General features: G+C 42.9%; 1 protein-coding gene across 11 annotated transcripts in view; it reads right to left on the bottom strand.

The window, feature by feature from the left end:
* Positions 1-1,157: 1,157 nt before the first annotated feature.
* The window catches only part of DOCK10 (dedicator of cytokinesis 10), a 166,641-nt gene continuing 146,128 nt past the window's right edge, over positions 1,158-21,670 (bottom strand). For 7 of the 11 annotated variants that reach the window (XM_049802821.1, XM_049802820.1, XM_049802818.1 and 4 more), the window contains exons 45-57: positions 21,317-21,532; positions 20,545-20,602; positions 20,119-20,217; positions 18,266-18,372; positions 17,657-17,779; positions 16,569-16,682; positions 10,411-10,557; positions 9,685-9,895; positions 7,196-7,386; positions 6,418-6,518; positions 5,504-5,642; positions 3,511-3,586; positions 1,158-1,895 (exon numbers count right to left, since the gene is read on the bottom strand). In XM_049802821.1, coding sequence (XP_049658778.1) covers positions 1,828-1,895; positions 3,511-3,586; positions 5,504-5,642; positions 6,418-6,518; positions 7,196-7,386; positions 9,685-9,895; positions 10,411-10,557; positions 16,569-16,682; positions 17,657-17,779; positions 18,266-18,372; positions 20,119-20,217; positions 20,545-20,602; positions 21,317-21,532 — 1,650 coding nt within the window. In that variant the 3' untranslated portion in view covers positions 1,158-1,827. The remainder of the gene's footprint in view (positions 1,896-3,510; positions 3,587-5,503; positions 5,643-6,417; positions 6,519-7,195; positions 7,387-9,684; positions 9,896-10,410; positions 10,558-16,568; positions 16,683-17,656; positions 17,780-18,265; positions 18,373-20,118; positions 20,218-20,544; positions 20,603-21,316; positions 21,533-21,670) is intronic. The other 4 variants (XM_049802824.1, XM_049802819.1, XM_049802825.1 and 1 more) reach the window with 2 other exon arrangements.

Consider the following 21,670-nt stretch of genomic DNA (forward strand, 5'->3'; position numbering starts at 1 on the left):
ATTGGTTTTGAACAGCGCAGGGGCCGAAGAGCAGAGCTCGGCTTTTCAAGGCGAGGATGAGGAGGGCGCCTGGCTCTCCATCCAGCCGCGCGGTTGACGCTGGCGTGCAGCACACAGGTGAGAGCTTGGGCTATTATCAAGTCACAGGCGTGGGCTTACACTGCTGCTGCACTAACGCTGGAGCTGGGCCCATCCCAACCACTTCCCTCCTTCCCCTACCACGAAAGAACACTGTGTGGGTTTCAACCCTTCACAAAGATTTCTTCTGAAAAATCCTAGATCTACTGATCGTGAGGCACAGCAGCAAGTGCTGGCAGCATGCGCAGCACCGGCAAGCAGGCAGAGACTGGATGATGGCACTTTCACCTTGCACGTATAAGATGGGGTGAATTTAGAGGCCACCCTTGGCTCTTGCCTGCAGGGCCAGGATACAACTTGAGTTGAGATTCACCAGTTGTGAACTGGGGGTCTCACAGGAGGAGATACAGGGAAAGGAGACAGTAGGGTAGAATGAGGCAACATGCTGGAAGAACCCTCCTGGTATCCCCACGTAGCAAGACATAGCACTGGTCTCTGACCTGATCGAACACTCGTGAACCTGTGGAGGCCTCCAGGGAACCACCAGGGTTTCTCCAGGGAAAATGAGCCACAGCTTAACAGAACTGTGGGGTGTGCATGAGTAGGAGAGGGATCCTACCATACATGCACCACAAGCAGGAACCCCTGAAAGCAGGGATTTTTCTACGGGCAAAGGAATGAACATGAAGGACGGTGGGAGTGCTGAGGTTAAAGGGAACCCATAAGAAAGAGCTGGCAGAACCGCTCCACCTCATCTCAACATGATGCAGAGACACCGACACAAACGTCTCACTAGAGGCATGCAGTTTCCCAACAGGCCCTGGACAAAATCTGGGACTACGAACTTCAAAGGAAGAGCAGAGCTTCCTTGGCCTCAAGCAGAACGACTACACCGAGCCCCTGTTTCCCATGGTGGCCTCAGTCTGGGGCCATGGAGATAATCTGAAGCCACATTCTGCAGATGGTCATAAACGTCCCTATCAGCAACCACAACGCAACAGACAGCTGGGATGCAGGAGGCATCCTGATCTCCACTGCTCTGGAAAGTGCTGACATGGGAATGAACCAATGCACAGACCTTCAAAGAGAAAAATTTATGGATGCTTTTATACACATACACAAATATTTTAATATAATGGTAACTGAAATGTTATCCATATTCTTAGTACTGTCATAATTAACTAAAAAGATATTTTTTAAATTTTGTAAAAATGACATATTTTACACATCTTCTATTTACAATTGCAATATACTTAAATGTTATAAAACATCCACTCTGACCTTTAAAATATATGTATATGAGGACTTAGTATTAGATATATTATAATTTATAGCAAACTTAGGGTTTGCTGTGTACCTATCCGTTCAATGGGAATTTCATAATCAGCCTGACTTAATAAAGGCTGCTTGAAACCAAAAAAATCGACAACAAAAAGAAGATAGGGAATGTGCAAATACTGGGGTGGGGCAGGCAAAAAATAAAAAAAATATCAAGCTTGCAGTTTTAAAAAATAACACTGTTGAAGACTTCCAATAAATTAAAATCAGAACCCACAAATCCTTTTCCTGGCATTGTCCGTGAACAAATTAATTTTCAGTACTATTAATCTAAAAGGAAAAAAAAAACCCAAACCAAAGAACAACTCCCCCCCAGCCACCCCAGATCTTCCCAAGGCCGCGTGTTCGCCATGCCGCAGTCAAGCATCAGGATTTGCTGGGGTGGTTGCTGCTGGCACAGACGAGCTGACTCTATTGATGACCCGCGAGTAAGTGCGCTCCATTCCTTGCTGTTTTGCCGAGTCCTCCTTGTATACAATCTTTTCATAAAAGAAGAAAAGAAAAAAAAAAAAAAGCAACAGTGAGAGAGACCTGAATAGTTTGGTGCCTGAAGTGTTCATTGCCTAACCAAGGATTTCCCATTTTTTATTTATTACACGATGATGCTAAGGATCTGACAGAGGGAAAAGACCTTTGCCTGGGGACGCAGAACTGACCAGTGGCTGCAGTGAGAGGGAGCTGGGGGGATAAATGGAGCTGGGGTCACCGGCTTCTGCCAAGCGGTGCTTCATGGGGTTCCCTGAACTATCTTTCTCTAACAACTCTCACACAAACACAACTGACAAGTCACCTACGTCTTATAAATTCAGCAGGCACCTGCACTAGAACCTACTGACCGGAGTAGAGACAGGTCCCAGCTCTGCCCACTCAGTCATTTGGGGCACGGAGCATATCCCCACCGAGCTTCACACACGTGGCAGCTGAAAAAATGCGTCCCTCCGCAGGGTTTGGACCAATCGCCAGGCTGAGGCTGTAGGCAGAGCTGCACTCTCAGGGAGGAGCAGTGGCAAAAGCTTCTTCCGCCCTGTCCTACGTACAGGCCTTAGCAAGAAGGAAGGTTTCTTTTGGTAATAGCTATTTTTCCTACTTACTTCTATAAATAGACTGAAACCCTGCCTTCTTCCATGGGGCACTATGTTGAAGCATTCACAGCAGAGACATGGACCATCCCCACTGACCAACACAGCCATCAGCAGTGGAAGAGAAACCTCTCCCATTCACAAAGCTCCGGGTGTACGTAATCTTATGGCATCAACCCCCCAGTTATCCCTGGTCAGGGTTGCTGGTCAGCCACACCACATTTATCACTGGGGCAGACGTGACCACGCTGCCTCCTCGTACAGCTTTAGCGCTTGAGCCAGCAACTCAGGCAGCTCCGGGAAGGAGCTGCTCCCACGCCGCTGGCTGCAAGAAGAGCACTGGGACTCAGGCACTCCCTGGCAGCACCCAGCAAAGCCAGGAGAGCTGCGAGGAGAGCAGGGCAGCACGGCGGAACGCAGGCAGGCTGCGGCACACGCCGTCTGCCCAGACTGCTGACTCGCCCAGCCGTGACTCAAATCCAACGCTCTCCAGGGCCGTCGGAAGAAGAGAGCTTGGGGCAGCTGCTGTTGCACCGGGCTGTGCCAATCCTGCCGAACCGCGGGCATCTGGGCTTGCACACTCTCCACTGGGGCCTCGGCCTGCGTCCCGGCGTACAGCCACAAGCAGTGTGCTGGGCAGGTCTGTAAGAAGGGGACCACGCTCATGGGACAAGGGGGCTTGGCTTAATCGGTACCTTTCTATGCCATTTGTCCCTGGCCCTTCCGTCCAGCCACTTTTGCTACTACTGGCACATGCTTTTGCATTAGGAGGCTCTTGTCGAGCTGCCCCACTGAGCTCCCCAAGTTCACAACTAGGGTCCTAAAGAACATGCATCTCAACGCTGCTCATGGACAATATATCACACATATACCTTGTCTTTTTTTTTTTTTAACTCCCTGAGCAAGGGTCTTATTAGACATGAAGCTAAACAAACATACCAAGTAGAAAAACTGGCAAGTAAGGAAAGTACATGACATTAAAAGAAAAAAGTAGATGTAAGAAAAATGAACATACCACTTTTGGCTATGGTATTGAGGGAAATGTTAGACAGGGAAGAAGAGAAGCTGTATAAGCAAGGACCATGACAGAGCTGTCAGAAAAGAAAAACAAAACAAAACAAAACAAGAGAAAAACATATGGTGATGAAAGAGTCACTGTCAGTGGGTATGCAAACAAAACCTTCTTGAATGCAATAGAAAAGATGGCAAATCTTACTGGTGTAAAGCACACAACACAGTTACAAGAGAGCCTCAAGCTTTCCAACTGTGAGATAAATATGGCAGCCACAGTTTACAGCATGTGATCTCTCTCAAGCACTGCTCTGCTCAGAAGCAGGGAGTTCATGCCTTCATTGCAAGAGGAGTAGAGTTTTCCCAAAAAGCCACGTTGCCTGGAAAACTGGGCTGTCACTTATAAGGCTGACCCACAGGGCTACAAGTGGGAGACTGGTTTTCAGTGTGGACTTTCAAATTCAGATGAGTTTGGTTAAATAGTTGACAATTTTTACTTTTGCAGGATGAACTCTTAACTTTACATATGAACATTGTTACGTACAAGTAATTTTGTATTATTTAGTCTTTTTGTTTACATAAAGGTAACTCAGAGCTCACTGACAAATAGAACTCACCAAATATTTTATGAATGCTGAAACTCATGGGATGCTCATATGTCATTAAGTTGACCATACATTTTCCATTTTTGTGGGGAACAGGAGGAACAGTAGTTCACACAAGACATATGGTACTGCCTATGCATATTGAATGGATGGCCAAAATAACTTCCACGAGAGAGGCGTAAACATTGAGTAACAAATGATACCCTTAATACTTACATACTTAATATAACAAACAGTGATAAATATTAGTTATGATAAGATTATTGGAATGCTTGATGTTCACAAATCTTTACACACCAAAAGAGGAAGGGAGCACAATTCACAGAACAGCAGCCAGGACTGAGCTGGACCCTCATCTGGCATACACCCAGCCTTCAAAGCAATTACACAGCTTTACACCCTGTGAAAAACTAGCTCAGTTCCACAGGAAGTATAACAATGGGCCAAAAATGCTGGTAAATCCTTATTCTCCTCACGCGTGAAGATGAATAATAACAGCATGGTCTAATGGGGTGCCAATTAGACACTCCCGTGAGATGCCATCACTGATACCAACGGTTAAACAAAGTAACTATGTGCACAAACAGTGCTTGTGTGCACTATAGGCACCTGGAAATGCAGTGCAACTGCTAGAGAATGTCTCAGATGCAATCTAAGGTGGCCTACACACAAGCATGCAGAGAAATAATTAAGCATGATTTAATTTGCACTTTAGTATGTGGAATCACTCAATATTTCAATTAGAACAGAAAACATAATAAAAAACATCTGCATAGACACAGCAATAGAATAGCTGTAAGTGTGCACTGAAGTCCAGTTCAGTATTTTGGGATGCGTTTCATATAATGTAGCCGTGCACACTCATCCTTCTGAAGCTGCTAAAGGCTGAACTACATGGCATGTATTTTGACAGTGTACTTAAATATAAAAAAATAAACAAGAAATAACTCTTGCTCTGAAAGCTGAATACAAATAGAAACTATAACAATACCTCCTCCAGTTACAAGCTAGGTCTTAAAGGCAATTTACTGTTTTAATTAAATACATCACAGCTGTAGGATAAAGCAAGCAAAGCATAAACCACTAGTTTTACTGATTATCTCTCTATGCCTCTAGACCTCAGTCTGCATTTAGCCTCATGAACATTCAACTCTTCGGTATGTAGCAAGACAGGTAGAAGACAAATCTTTGTTGATCAACCAGATTCATTATATATAATACAGCTGGGTTTGAAAAAGGGGTGCGTGTGGAGGACTAAACTATATTTTCTCGATGACTGTTGCACTACCAGGTTTTGCTTCTAGTATTTTGCTCTACAGCTTCATTTGTTACTAGAAGACACAATTAGCCACCCTCATTCAGCCCACCCAGCACAGAAATAGATGATCTAACCTGTTCATTCATAACTGCAGAAAGCTCGCTGAGCATATCCTTATAATGAGACTTCATCTCTCCCTGATACTCAAATTGGTCCTCCTTAATAAGGCGTTCGTTGACATCAAGAGCATGTCCACATGCTTCGGCAAATTGCCTACGAGCACAAAACCAAAAAGAACAACCATACAAATTTTGTAGTAATAACCCCCCCCCTCCACACACACACACACATTACTGTACCTCTTCTCCCCCTTGCAAATCACACCTTGTTAGAAGTGAATTTCAGAACTCATCCTCAGATCAAAAGGAGCGTAGGCTACTAGGTGTCCTGGGTTCAGCTGGGATAGAGTTAATTTTCACAGGAACCTGGGAGAGGGCACAGCCGGGGCAGCTGACCTGAACTAGCCCAGGAGCTATTCCATACCATGTGCCATCATGCTCAGTATATAAATGGGGAGCGGGCCAGGGTGGGGGGTAGCGCTCGACTTTTGGTGGGGGAAGTGGCAGAGCATCGGGTGCCGGGTGGTGAGCAGTTGCACTGCGCATCACTCGTTTTGTACATTCTTTTATTAGTACCGTTGTTGTTGTAACTTCTCTTTTTGTGTTGTCCCAGTAAATTGTCCTTATCTCAACCCACAAGGTTCCCTTTTTTTTTTTTTCTTTTCTCCTTTCCGATTCTTCTCCCCATCCCACCGGAGGGGGGCGGGGAGGAGCAAGTGAGCAGCTGCACGGTCCTTCCTTACGGCTGGGCTGAAACCATGACACTAGGATAGGCCAAAACTTCAGTAAATGTTTTCTTGGGAATGACTTGTAAGATAGGGTAAATGCAGATGTAAATTAGCCTGGGTCAATTCAGCCTGATTTCATGTCACACCTACTCATGCTATTCATACTATGCAGAGGGTGGAAAGTCTAAACTTAATGTTTACCTGAAGATTTCCTTCAAAAGCTTAACTTGATTATCAGGATATCTCTTAGCATTTGTTTCTTCAAGAAAAGCTCGAGCGTAGGCCATTGGTCCAGCATTTACCTGGGGAGAAAATACATAGCTTAAGTGCAGAGAACAAGCAGTTTGTTGTCTTTCTCTCTTGTGTTTTAAGGCTTGGGGACTAGCCTCAGGCAACCGAGCCTGTGTGAAGAACATCACCTCACTCCTCTTGTCACCTGGATGAAACCTGAAGAGTTTTACTGAAGAAGAGGGAGCTGGTCAGCCTTGCACAAACTGCAGATCTCTGCTGGCCATTGAAAGTCCTCAGCTAGTCAACCATCTAGAAAGCTGTATGTCTGAAGACATTTGAATGAGGGCACCAGAAATACATGCACTTCTCACCAATCCCAACTTTTCTAAATAGGACATGACAAAACCAATCCTATCAAAACTCCCCTTAAAGTATCTGCACGCTTGGCTGTGTGATGCGCTGTATTCTCAAGTGACACGTGATAGACGTGTTAGAAAGGTCTTAATGTATATTTAAAGAAGATTTGACTAAAATAGTTTGATTTGCACACAAATTGAGCAGTCATCAACATCAGTGGAAAACTTTCAATTTCCTTAAATTTTTAGAGTGGGCTCCAACAGCATTGGAACACAAGACATGACCAGAAATATAAAATAGACAAAACGTGTCTGGAGTGACAAAAATAAAATTAAATATTTAGGTAGATGCATTTAAAAAAAAAGCCAAAAAAGGCACAAATTGTCATTACCTTGACACTGACACTTCCTTGGAGTTTGAGCTGCAGTCGGATCATGTCCACTTCTTCCATTGTGCAAAGCTGATTGAGCTCTGAGACTTTTTTGGACATCTCATCAATCGCTACTTCAATAGGATTCAGCTCTGTGCTGGTTTGGCTTATGACTTGAATACGCTTCTTCACGTAGGGAAACAAGTGACTGGCTACTCAAAAGCAAGAAACTTATCAGACAAACTCACCCAGCAAGAGAGTATTTAAGAAAGCAAAACTATTAAGTCAAGGAATGAACTTTTAACTTTGTCAACCTCTTTATCAATTCATACAAATTAAGTTTTCATCACCCATTGAGCAAAAGTGACGCAGGTCTAAATTGAATTTTGATATACCTGGCACTGGAAGAGCACTTCCTTTTGAATTCACCACTGTTTGCTACTGAGTTCTGTCACAGCCACGTGGCACAAAGCTCTCACTGCTCAGATTTTAGAACCCACAGATTTCTCCTTCTGAGTTAAAGCACCAACTAAGCCCATACCGAACTTCAAACAGCTCAAAACATCCTATCAAACATGTTTCAAGTTAGAGGCAGGAGCCTCTAGTTTAGCTCAGTTGGGTACCACTCACCCACAGATAAACCACTATTAAAACATCATCCTTAAAGAAGTAAGGAGTTACTTTTAGCATTCAACGCAAATACTGCTATGGGAGCTGACAGCGGATTTATTCATCGTTAAAACCCCTTCTTTCCGGTCAAGGCCTTTTCCCGGATCTCAGGGAGTTTGGCAAAGGGACCGTTATGGCACGTTAAAAGTCTGATCTAAGCTAACACTCTTTTCCCGATGGCCCTACACACTTTGGAAGGCCTCCCGAACTCCGTGTATGCCCTCTGCCGGTGAGCATCTGCTGCCAGTCAGCTCCAGCTTACAGGGTGGCTGTCTCCTTGAAGAGCAGGACATCCAGGACTTCCAGAGCTGGAAGCGCGAGTACCAGGCACGGCAGAGCCAGCGGTCCGCGGACCGCAGCCGGACTGCACTTGTCCTCTGTGCAACCCAGGCAGCAGGCTCTGGAGCAGAGATGCTGAGTGGGCACCGATCCAGCCACCCAGTACCTCTGCACAAGCACAATTAACTTCCATTGCTCTTCCAGTCGTACCGGTAAGCCTTGCTTTCTTCTCAAACTAAAAGCACTTCTTTTTAGGGAGAAAGCAAATGAAAATATGTGACTTTATCAAAGCAGGGGGGGGAGGGAGTGGGGGGAAGGGGAAAAAGAAAAAAGAAAAAGATGTTTCCTTTACAGAAAAGGACTGAGGTAAGGCAGGTGCCAGAGGGAAAAGCAGGGGAGAAGAGAAGGTCATCGAATTCCCACCCAATGCCAAAGATGGAGCCAGGCTGAGAGTGGTGGGAGCTGACAAGAGCATGTAATAACCTAGGGAAAATATTCTGCTGGAAGAACATCCCTCTCTGTTTTTGCCAGACATACCTTAATAGCTGCACTTTCAAGTCCGTGAAACTACCTGCTTCAGTACAGATCGCAAAACACCTACTGCTGCTCAAGCACTTAAAAACCCACACACAAGCTACTCCTCCTTTCTTCTTCTTACAAGCAAAGCTGTGTCATGTAACAAGATGCCCTCAGACGATCAGTACCTCTTTCCCTGACTTGCCAGAACAAAACTTTTAGGCGACTATGCCTGTACTGTAAGCAGCTTTCTTCACTTTGCCCTTTGGGAGAAGCAGATGCACTGAAGTTGGTGGGGAACTGGATTTTCTGTCACTCAGGAGACTTTGCTGTGAACATTGGCCTCCCTGCTCACAGCTGCCCGTGAGAACAACATCTCCATCTCAGACAGTTTCTCATACTCTCAGCCAAAATTAAGGCAGTTCAAGTTTCAGTACTAGTTTCACGAAGGATTCCTCTTAAAAGGAGATATCAATCACGGTAAGGAACTAAACATTTTCTGTTTAATATGAGTCAGTAAGAAAGACATATCTAGGGCTCCTGACTTTTCTGTCTTAAAACACTGATTGTGCCCAATGAGATGAAATCTTACCTCTCACTTTAAAAAATTCTATATAATGTATCTTACTCCCATTTTGAACAAAAGTTAGTATCTGAGTTTTACTCTTCTTACTCTTCTTAGCAGAATAGGCACCTACTTTGCTTTTTGACTTGTTTATTATTAAAAGAACAATGGTTCTGAGTGCTAAGTTGCCTCCAGCAGAACCACTCCCAAATTACATCACTGCAAGAACAGTTAAGATGTCAATAATGAGGAAAAATAAGACAGCTGATGACTCTACAAATGAAAAGAACTTTCCCTAGGACAGTCAGCAGGATTGTAAGAAACACATACTTTGCCAATGGACACACTTAAAAGATGACCTATCATTCCGCATAACATGCTGTGCCCACTGACTGCAGAAAATCTGGCACATGAAACACACTGCTGGGCTTAACTGGCAAAGGTGGGACGGGAGGGGGGGAAACAGCCTGAGCAAACGTACTTGTCAGGATTGTGCGCCTCTTGCACTGCTCTTCTACACCTCCGTGCTTTTTTCCTGAGAGTGTGAAAGGTGTTTCAAACACAAAACGGTTGATGTTGTGATGCATTTCAAAGTCGGTCTTTCGATCTTCGGCTTCTTTCTCTTCAAAGAAAGGCGTGACATATGTCACCTGGATATAGGCATATTTTGGATCCAGGTCTTTGGGATTGACCTGTGTAACAGTGGCAAACGTAATAAAATTCTGTTAAGTGTGATGAGCTTCCAAGGCATCCATTATATTTCTGATGCTTTTATCTATCATAGCAATACTGATTAAAACTGAGACTTCCAAATGTAATATTCGGACCACAGATTAATACAAAGATATTTAACCAAAAGGCCTCCAAGAACAGTGAGACTTTTGAACATAGCCATCGGCAACAGCGGATGACAGCTAAACGAGAGAGAAAACAGCCTGCTTCCGCATTGCAGTAAGCAACTGCATGCTCTCTGCAGGCGTATGCTAGAATATGCTCTCTTCCCACTGACTGTGATGCCCTGCTATAACATTGTCATTTCCATACAGCACCTGCCACACTATAAGGTGAGGGTCTTTTTTTGGTTGTAAAACTAGATCACAGTAGCTTACAGGTACACTTGGTTCACATTCATTGAAAACACAGCTCCCCAAACATGAAGCATGCAGTCAGTTCTCCCCCTTGTGCAAAAACTGCGTGTCTTCCATACCTTGTTGGAATCCTGGATGATCTTCACATTATCTATTCCAAACTTGTCTGCATAAAGTTTCATCAGCCTTTGAGAGATCTCAGACAAGCCGGTTAATTTGGGTTCTTTATAGATATACTCTTTACCTTCCTCTTCTTCAAAAAACCCCTATTTGGAAAGAAACAGAAGGATACAGTGAACACAACAGGCAGGGGAAAGCCTAAACAAGGTGCTTACATCAGGAATCAAGGTTGCCCGTATACCCACCAGAGCATCCAGTATGCCATTTCCAGCACCTAAGTTAAAAGCTTACCTCTCTCCACTCCTAGCAGACACATGCCTAGAGGTCTGCATTTATACTGGTCTGGTATCTCTGAAGTTACCCAGGAACTAACTCATACACATTTATTCATGTAAGAGGCCTAGCTGTTTAAAAAGTTCAAGCGCTTTCTTCAGAATGCTGATGTGAGCATGATGGAAAAACCCTAATGAATTAAAAATTGGACATTAGAGTTCTTTAAATTTTAATCATTTGGTTAAATTAACTATTTTGGAAGCACTATGCTAACAGAAAATGAGTGTAACAGCTGTTTGCTGGATGCCTAGCCCAGCTGGGGTGCATGCAGCATGTCACCTCCAGCGTATCCCATCTGGGAGCCACGTGTGCAGGCAAAGGCTGGACACTGTGCAAGGCACTGCTGCCTGCGGCGATTGCGTGGGGCACTCCTGCCCGCAGTGATGCGCAGGGCCATGGCATGCGAAGCACCCGTGAACTGGTCTGCATCTGTTCAGGGCAGTTGAAGAGGAACTCTGGTGGCATCTTGAAAGGTCATATGGAATTGCAGCATTTTCAGAGACAATTAGTAAATGATTTACACTTGGAAAAAAAAAAAAAAAAAAGACACGCAGACTGTGCTCCTTTACAAAAAAGCTCCATCTTGTTAAGGTCATTTACTTATTACACTGGATGGACTTGGCAGAGCTTTAGTAAAAGGCTCTATTGAAGAGCTGAACAAGAACCTGCCAGGCTTCAGAAGAAATGCCAACCTCAGAAAATTAACACAACGTTGCATCACGTATAGGTGAGGCACTCAACTGCTACATGATGAACATGTACATCAACACTCTGGGAGAAGCTCTGCCAGCTGAGGAGAAGCAGCAAGTGCCCCATTAACAAGGACTGGATTTATCCCAACACCATGAGCAGCACCAGCCCTCATCCTAGGATTTCATATGCTGCTGATGAAATCTGGCAGTGTTAACCACTGCAGCTGCACCCAAAGCCTCCTCCTTTCACCTTAATGCAAAGTGACCCAGAGGAAAATACCTGAAGCTGTGGGGATAAAGGAGAAAAGGCAGAAAACGTTAATGATGTCAGACCCAAGGCCCTTTAAACGTAACACCATGTGGTTTGGACAGCTAGTTCTACAATATGCCTGGGCAAACTGCCATCTGTTGAAAAACAGAGAAGCGCAAATGAATGAAGTCAAGAGATACCTCCAAAATCTCTTTGGAAGGTACTCATGCAAAATCCAGCCTTTTCATGTGGAAGTATATTTCAACTTCGGCCACTAAAATTATTTGCTAGGTAAATCTCCACAGAATTAAAATAAATTAGCTGTAAGTTTCAATGTCTGTTTAGGAAAAAACCTCTATGCTTTATTTCAATAAGGATTAACAAATACATGTATCTCTGGCTTCTCCTTCAGTAAGGACAAGGTGCAATAAAATTGTCTTTTAATTTGGCAAGTGCCAAGAGCACTGTGGGCATTACTGGAAACCAATGACTAACAGCAGCAACAGCAGCTTGCCTGATAGTATCTTCATCAGTCTCACAGTGACATTCTAACATTGCACAATTTTTAACAGTATTATCAATTAAACTCCATAGGCATATGAAGAACTTCACAGGTAATTAAAGAACAGATCTAGAGCTCAAAAGCTGACACCCTATACACATTTACTGAGCTGGGCAGGCAATTGACTTTCTGTTGATTTCAGTAAGAAAAGATTTGCGGGATCATAACTTGGTTTCTGATCTTTTTTCCACTCAAGCAAAACTGCTTTATGGGGGAAAACCTCATTAGTTTCATGCAACCATATTTAAGCATGCTACTCAGGATTACTTCTGCCTAAACCCATCTGTTTTCTGTTACTATTCAGTGTTTTCAATGAAAACCCCATGTTTTCAAAATTAATCACATAGGAAGCTAGAATATAGTTTATGCTCTTATAACACTGATTCTGTGTATGTTTGCACACTGGAACACAGTGCAAACGTGTTTATATGTAAGTGCCAAACCTCTGTGCTGATGCTGCATGGCACACTAAGATGATATGTGTTAATGGTTTCGCTTAAAAAAACATAAAATACCTGAAAACAAACAACTAACAGATTTAGTCTTTTCTCTAATGCAAGAGACATTATTTAAGTACATATTCCCTACAGTATTTCAGCTGACAAGTGACAAGCAGAAGTTAATTATGAGCTATAAATAATTGTGTCTGCCATATGCTATATGTCTGGCAAAGACTACTGAAAGTAAGATTAAATACTTTTCAGGAGGCAAATATCCTCCAGTTTCAGGATTTTAAAATGTTAAGCAGCCAAGGCTACATTATCAATGCACATCTCTAGATTATTTTCATACTGGCTGGTTTTGCCGTGCAAGGACAACACAGTCTTACAGATGAAAATTATTACACGGAGCAGCCAAATGTACTGGAAGGGAGACGACCTCCCAGACAGCATGTTACTGGTTTCCACTGAGCTCTGATGTACTGAGAGTCAAGTTGTGACTGGCATTGTCATCGTGGGAGTGCTGGAAAGGCCCTTCTTCCTCCCCATACGCCCTCAGACACAGCCCTTGGAGCTCACAGTAAATCAGACTCTTCTCTGCCCCTTGCTAGAAGAATACACAGCCAATGCGCCAAGGCAGAGCCTTGTGCTTTACTTGCCAAGAATTAGCATCTAATGGATCCTTCCCTGTCTGTATCAAGTGAACATCTCCTCCTACGGTGAGTGAGTGTGTTGTACTCTTTGATAAGGAAGCTATAGCTACTTTATCACATTTGGAAAAGGGGACAAATCTCCTGCTCTTCAGACATAAACCCGCATCAGTTTACTCCTGTGAAAATCTGCCCTCCAACTTCTACAGCTTCTTGCACTGATAGAACAAAACCTCAGCTCTACCTTTACCTAACACTGCTCTGAAAACAAGTCTTGAATATCTTTGCTTATCAGCACAACAGGAGTTCTCAGCTATTCAACATATTTAATATTTTTTGGTTTTAATTCAAGAAAGGTATTGACTTCTCAAAACACCCATCTGTAAATAAAATCATAAGCACTGGCCAGTGTGGCCACTTGATGGTGCAATGAGATGTTGTTATCAAAGGCCCTTAGCAGAATTTGCAGTCTAAAACAACAGCTGCCATGAGATCCAGCTCTCTGAGCTGGCAAATAAAGCTCTCTGGCAAAAACAACCGACTACATCCTCCCTAAGGACTACATTCATTCAAACCATCCTTCCAGCGGGTCCCTGCAGAATGCAGTAAAGAAATACTGTCTCCGTCTTTGCATGAAGAAGAGCGGTTTTCAGGTGCAGCTGCAGATTTTCTTTTTCTGCTAAGAACCCCCCAAGTTCTCCCTGCAAACAGTATTTGCAGTGTTCTTTTGTCCTTTAGTCTGCTTTCTCTGCAGTTTTTGTTTCAGTTAAGGAACAGCAGCGCTCCATTTTTACAAAACATATATATGTATATATTTATTATTGATACAATTGATAAAAATGTTTAATGAATAAGTGCATAGGTGTAATAATACATTTTTTATGTGGGTATGCTTACACATGTATCTACCCACAGGTATTTTATAGAACAGCGTATGCGTAAGACTGAAAAGGAATCCCGCACCTGCATACTGAGTTTCCTTCTGTGGCATTTCCTTTGTAGTGGCCTAAGCAGAGCGATTCATATTGCTTTACACTAGTTTAACTGCGTAAACTAGTAAAACCTGCAACCATTAGCTTCTGGGAGGAAGTGTGCAAGGTCTGCCAGAAGCACAAAACCAGGGAATTGCTTTTAATGTTTTAAATTAATTGGGCACTGAGACTGCTTTCAGCATGGAAGCCTGCAATACTCTTGGCTACAGAAGGACCAAAAGGCCCCATACCTTTCCAGCTGCACAGCCAAAATGGAAGCAAGTGGCACATGGGTAAAAGGGACTGACAGAAATACAGAAAGAAAACTTTTCTAAGGGAAAAATATGCAGGCACAACCAGTATGTGGGAACAGACTGTTCTCTCTGTCTCTCCTTCCAGGTCAAGCTTCATCTGTAGCTCCCACACCTGCTGTGGTGCTTTGTGTACTGGTAAGCCCTCCTTAATCAGTTCTGCACACCCACTCCTATTTACCTCAGTAAATGAGGCAGAAGTAATGCTGGTGGGAATGATCTACCTTTAATTATTTGCCCTGTGCCATACACTTTTGCGACTATGCCTCTGCAAGGACCAATACAGAGCAGTCCCGCTTTCTACCACATAACATCTCTCCTGCAAAAAGAAAGGAGGAAGCTGTGCTTGTTTGCATTTAGACCTCAGTGTCCGGGGGCACCAGGGAACAGACCGAGCAATACACAGCTATGAAAAAGTCATATGCTTTAGAGCATTAAAGCTGTTTAAATGAAGTTGCCGTTGTGGCACTGGCAGCTGAAAAGTCATTGCACTGTAACAGAGATTTCAACCCAGTTCAGCAGAACTGCTGCAGATAAACTACCCACTTACAAGTAGCTGCCGCTGGGAGAGCCCTGGCAAGAAGCTGCAAGTAGGAGAGTCCTGTTTCCCCCTCCACTGCCCTCATTTTGAGGAAGGTCAGGCATTAGGAAAACTCCACCCTTCCTCAGGTGCAGCTGGCTTTCTCCTTGCACTTGGCAAGGTCAGCTTTGCTAATCTGTATGAAGAGCCAGGACTTGCCATTTCCCTCCGACTTCCAATTTGCTTGCTCCTGCAAGGGACTACCAGGAAGGTGGTCGCACCCTGCCCAGAGTGCTCCAGTTACCATTGCCACAGATCACAGACTGACGCAACAGCCTTCCTCTTTGGAGCTGCTGCACAGGCCAGGAAAGCAGACTTGCATTCAAACAGCATTATTGCTATGCCAAGTTTTTCAACAGAGGAAGAAGGGGTCCAATCCCGCTCCCAGTGAAGCTGAGAGAAAAACTTCCACTGAGATGAGATGACGCAGCATTGGGCCCCACGATGCACACACAACATGGCGACAGATACAGCTTGGTAATTCCGGTAACTGAACAAACAAAAGTTAGTTTGCAGGATGCAACAATGAATGAAACGACATTATTTCATCTGCCACCAACCAAAGAATCGAGAGCATGGGAAAGTTAATGTTAAGTAACAGTACAGGGAAGGATGAAGGACGTGTGAGGAGAATTATACAAAACATGCAAAAGAACTAGACTTACCACAGCCTTGAATAAGATCAAAAGGAGAAAAGAGCAAATTTCTGCATTAAAATCTAATTAGCAAACAGAATGATTCACATCAATCTGTTGTATACACACCGTATTATTTTAGAGTAAAGGAAATTGTATGCTTGCCAAAACCAGGTCTTAAAGGAACATGCTGGATTGCTACACTGGTTTGTAGTAGAAGAAAGCACAAAATAATGCTTTGAGGATGCTGAAGCACAGCAGAGGGAATAAAACTACTCTACAGTATATTGCACGGAATCAGAGGTCGCCTGAAAGCAGAAGTCAAAGTCGGTGAGAAACACAACAAAACACCTACTGCATACTGCTCTGCTTTAAGCTCTATTAGAGGAGAGCGCCATATCTCACAGATGTCTTATCTGGTTTTATTTAAGTTTTACTCTGAAAAAACCTGCCCTGCCTCAGTCTCAGTTTTGCTTGATGAAGTCAAGAACTAAAGCTGATGTACAAGTCTGTTCTCCATTACACCATTAAATCAAAAGCAGCAGTTTACATTGATGCAACTGAGTGCTCTCTCTTCTAAGTAAAATCCTACTTGGAATCTGACCCATGAGGCACTTTCCAGCCCACAATTCACTGCCAAGTGTTTCCCTGCTTTAGCTTCCCTGAAATACATCAGAAGAACATGGCTGAAATCTGGGAATCTTTGGAGACAAAAGGGCACAAGCTGACTTACCTGCCCATAAAACGCGACACGGTAGTATCGCCCAAAGAGACGTTTCTCGGAGTTCACTACTTCTGCAACCTTCAGGTATGAGCGGTGGATGTCGTAGTACAAATCGGACAGCCTCTACATTGAGAAACAGAGAGAGAGAGGGGAAGTGAGAGCATGAGAGTGCTTTGGGAAATGACAGTACAGCTCTGCATAAACATGGCTTGCCTTAACTGGATTCCCAAACCTTTGCAAAGATGGCTGTACGTGCTAAGGGAATAGTTTAACCTTGTTAGGAGTCACTGAAGACTCATTTCAGGGTTTCTGTCAGCTTCTGAGCAGTTCTGTGGTAGTGGGTGCCTTTGTGTACAGGGTCACACAGGAAGACAATCATCCCAACCACCAGACAGTGGCAGGGACCTACTAAGAGGTCAGAGAATCCAAGTGTCCTATGTGCAGGCAAGAGCAGGGTGACAACAACTCCAATCAGCTCCCAACCCAATGCAAAGATATGCTATCCACAATTACCAGTAAAAAACATTTTCTCAGGATAGTGAATTAAAATTTCAACTAAGTTAAAAACTGAGGACTTGCTTCCTCAGCACACAGCTTATTGATACCTACTTCTTTGCTTTTTTTTTTTTTTTTTTAAATTTAAAACCAGAAAAATCACTAAATGAGATTATCATCTGATTATCCATTATGTATTGAAATTGCCAAGTAAATAAATGAAGAAACCCTGGAATTATGAAGAGATCACACAATTTATCAGCGGTTTCTAAACTTAAATACAATGCAAATGTGCTCTTGGTTTAAAAACAGATGTAAAAATTCACATCCACTGGCTAACACAAGAGGTTGGTTTGAAATTTTTTTGCGCATTTACTGTTGTATTGATGCTGAAAAGAGGAAGGTAAGATACCAGAGTTTTTTATTTACTCACAGCACAAAGCACTAGAAGGAGAAATTACAGACAGGAAGAAAAAACCAACTCCTTTTAAAGAAAGTACTTCCCCCCCTCCCCCCCTCAAAATTTTGATCTTTACTGTTGTTTTAAGATAACTTTAAAAAAAAAAAAAACCAAACAAAAAAAACCCCAAAACCCAACTTACTTTAAAGTCCCTCTGCTTCTCAAAAACAGCAATGATAGGCTTGTTAACCTCAGCAATAAGCTCATATCTCTCGGACTTCCACAAGTATTCAACACACAACTCCAGCTGCTCCACCAGAATATTCTGCAGTTCCACAAATACAAATAGTTCAGTGACTCGACAGCTGGTGGCATTTAATTAATAGCAATGCAGCAAAAGCACATAGCCACTATTTCATTTTTATTCTGTATCTTCTATATTAAGGTTTATTTCAATGACACAAAGTTTAATCACATATTGGTGACCTAGCTCTTCTTTAGATAAAAAACCTGAAATAACAGTAACATGAAAATACTTGAATACTTGACATCTCATTCAGAAGAGCAGGTTTGCATCGTGGGTTGCCCCCTGCCCTAACTTCCAGCTCTGGTACTTAATGTTCTGGTTAGCTAAACACCTATCCCTGCTATTTAGCACAACAGCTCTGACATTCCACTCAAAAGCTGTGTGCCTTTTAATACTCTGTGAAGTAGACTCTCACTATAATTTGTTGTAACATGCACAGGCATCCATTAGAAATAACACTCTCTGTTAATATAGAGCAACTATATAAATGTTAATGCTGCTGACCTCATTGTAGGGAGTATCTTGCATTCCAGAGTCTTCCTTCATAGCACCTTCTTCTTTAATGTTGGGGGTAATGCTCAGAAAAGCAGGCCATCCCATGGAAAATAAGCCTTGAAGTGCAAGTCATAACAATGTTAATTAATGACTGAATAACCAGATAATTCAAAAGGTTATTGGATGCCATTAAACAGAGCTGATTTTATTTGACTGGATTAATTACTTTTTTCACAGCCCGAGTGATGAGAAACACAAATGGAACTGCCTGAATTTATGAGACTATTACACATTTTCTCTATGATATAAATCCACTCATCCAGGGTAACCGTAACATTTTCCTGATGCAGCCTTACTCTTTGGCATTTTGGTTCCTTAGCTGTACAGTGCGGGCGGTCCTTGCAAAACTACACGTGCAACACTCATCTATACGGGAATTACTGTCGCAGACTGAGGCGAGACAATTTATACTTGTGAAACCCGCGCTGTGACTCCCGGCCTGACCTATGGGCACTTCATGCTACACGCTGGGACCTGCACTGGTGCCGCCCATCAGGTTTCCTGAGCGAGAGGGCCACGGTCAACCTGGGCTCGCCACAGCCGATGGGGAGATGGCCACTCCGGGGCACGCTGTGCCCTGCCCGGGCTGGAGGATGCCCTGGCGGCGGCTCCCCTTATCCTGCCCAGAGTCAGCAGGGCGAGCGCAGCCCTAACTGAGGAACTCTCCTGTAGAAAGCTCAGGCGAGTGGCAGAAGCTGCCGATGGGAAGGCTCGCGAAGATTAAAACTAAGCTTACATCTAATATTCGCTAAGCTGGGGCCTTAGTGCAGTGGCTGCAGAAGGCACAACTTACGCAGGCGTGGCACATTGCTGATCAGGCAAAGTCTGACCCACAAAGATTTTACTACCACTCTCGAACGGAGAAGGTAAACCCACCGGTGGAGGCGATGAACTCCTGACATGGTTCATGTTCAATTTAAAAGTAGGAAAATGCTACTAAGGCACAATTAAAAAGCTAACCTTTACACATTGAGTCAGAGGGACTCCATCCCCTCTGTCAAGTTTTGAAAATCATTTAAACATAGGTTTAAAATGACCCACAAGTTCTTCACTCTACCTGCTGTGATCTGTGATTCATGCAAAGTATTTTACCACTACTGAACCATCTCTGAAATATTGCTCATCACAGAAAGCTTCCTTCTAAAAGGATGTATTTTTTCGTCTCGCCCACAGACATTTCTAAGTGTATTGAAGAACTGTGGTCTTTCCAAAACTAAGTTTTCTCTTCCCCAGATATTTGCCCTTGTCCCTAGAAATTGCTCTTTGTGAAAACTGCTAAAATATCTCATACTGAGAACTTACTTTGAAATACACATTTCATAAACTAAATAACCGTTGGCACAGAAGCATTTAAAAATATAAGACTGCACTTTATTTCTCTAATAAGCATCACAGATTAAAAGAAAATCTTTATCGATACCAAGTTACATATGGATAACCAGATATTAATTCTGCCCCTCTGCCCTCCCGGCTTTGGATAGTCAAGGAATTGGACATGGATTTGTGTGCTAAACGCCAATTGACCCGAGAGGGATTTCTGTTGCCGATGAAGACCAGACTGCTCTTTTGCTGAAGAAGCCCTTAACCAGAGACATCCTGAGCAATTCATCAAACCAGCAAAAGAGCATCAGGAAAGTAACATATAATGTTTCTGACATTACTTGCTTGCTATTACAGCCATCAACATGCACTATAAATATTTTTGCTTTGGTAGATATTTTTCCAGATTAATTGGAGAACAGTAATTTGATTTCCTAATTATGTTATTTGACCCATATAACAGGCATGGTTAGAGCACTCACTTCCTCCATTGTGAGTTGTTAGTAACACATTACTATCAGAGACTTGACCATCTTCCAGGAGCATACGTGAGGTACAAATCTTTTCCATTTTCCAGTAACCTATGATAGTGTAAGATGGTATTAGTACACCGCTACTGGTATGTGTTAATACATGCATATTTAATAACGACAGACTAACAAGTGAAGCATTCTCTTTTAGCAGTAGCTTACTAAACATTTAATTAACCCTCTTTACCCAAAACACACGCATTCACTGTTCCAGTGCTAAGACTAGCATTTACAATGTATTTTAAAAATAAAATATTTGGGAAGAATTCAAGCAGCTTTAAGAATACTTTATATATAAGGTAGGAAAGCAGGAAAGCCAAAAATTATTTTCAATAATGTTTATAGATACATAGTTGGTTTTGAATATGTTAATCTTACCCTTTCTTTTCAGGTACTCCGCAATGAGAGCAGCGATATGAATATAGCACATAGCAGCCTATAACGAGAGAAAAAAATACATGTATATGTTAAAGTACACTGTATGACTTACAGCTTACATGGGATAAGGAGCACATACTTTCATCACTGTCAAGTCATGCTGCAGAAAAGGGAAGACAAAATTAATATAACCATTTAAGACAATAAAGGATTAAATGATGAAATCCTTCTTGAATGTTAATTTCACTATGTATCTTGGGTAAAAGCATAGATTTGCTCAAGAAAACCATTAAGATTACTTAGTAAATAAGATATTGCTGGGTTATGCACTGGAGTTTTGCGTCAGCTGTTTAGTTTTTGATGAAAAGGACAACACATTATAAACAAAGCTCCTCTCCTATGTTGTAGTGAGGGAGAAGAAAATCCTTTATGTAAGTTATGCACTGCTCATAACCTCATCTACACTACAGCTGCTGTGCTTGTTTGGGTTAAGCAGCAGAGCTGTTAATGTGATACTGACCACAGCTTGCCCGTCAGACATTTTCAAGTCTTGCTCAAACACGTATCAGGTAGTCACGGTTAGGCACACTGGGATAACGAGCGTATCACATCTCTAGGTGTTTTTCAAACTTGTCTTCTTCTAATTTCAAGTGTATGAGACACACTGTATGATTCTCTTATATCACTAGTCTTGTCTGTCTTCCAGAGCCCTTTTCATCAGAACATCCCAGCCTAAAGACAAATGGATTTCCTATTCATTTATTTACATTACCTCTGATAAATCTCCATTTCTTGCATGAATCTTGGCCATGCTTTCAAGCCATGTCCTACGTAATTCAGGTGTGCTGGCATATGAATTTGCTAGGCTGTACTGCAGATCCACAAGCATCTCAGGGTCTTTCTCATGCTCCTTCATCTGAGCTGTGGCCATCAAAACTGTTCTGATGCGTTTGGTCAGATCCTTCACCTCTGCTGGGAAATTAACGTTCTTTGGGAAAGATAAGCAATACATCACTAAAATCATCCAAAGAGCCACATGCAGCACTCCTGAATGAGCTGAAGTCCTGCTTATGGAAGACCTTCTTCCCCTTCCCTAATTCAGCAGGCTTTGAAGCAGAGTCACAGT

The sequence above is a fragment of the Accipiter gentilis genome, chromosome 6 (genome assembly GCF_929443795.1).
Source record: "Accipiter gentilis chromosome 6, bAccGen1.1, whole genome shotgun sequence".
Lineage (NCBI taxonomy): Eukaryota > Metazoa > Chordata > Aves > Accipitriformes > Accipitridae > Astur > Astur gentilis.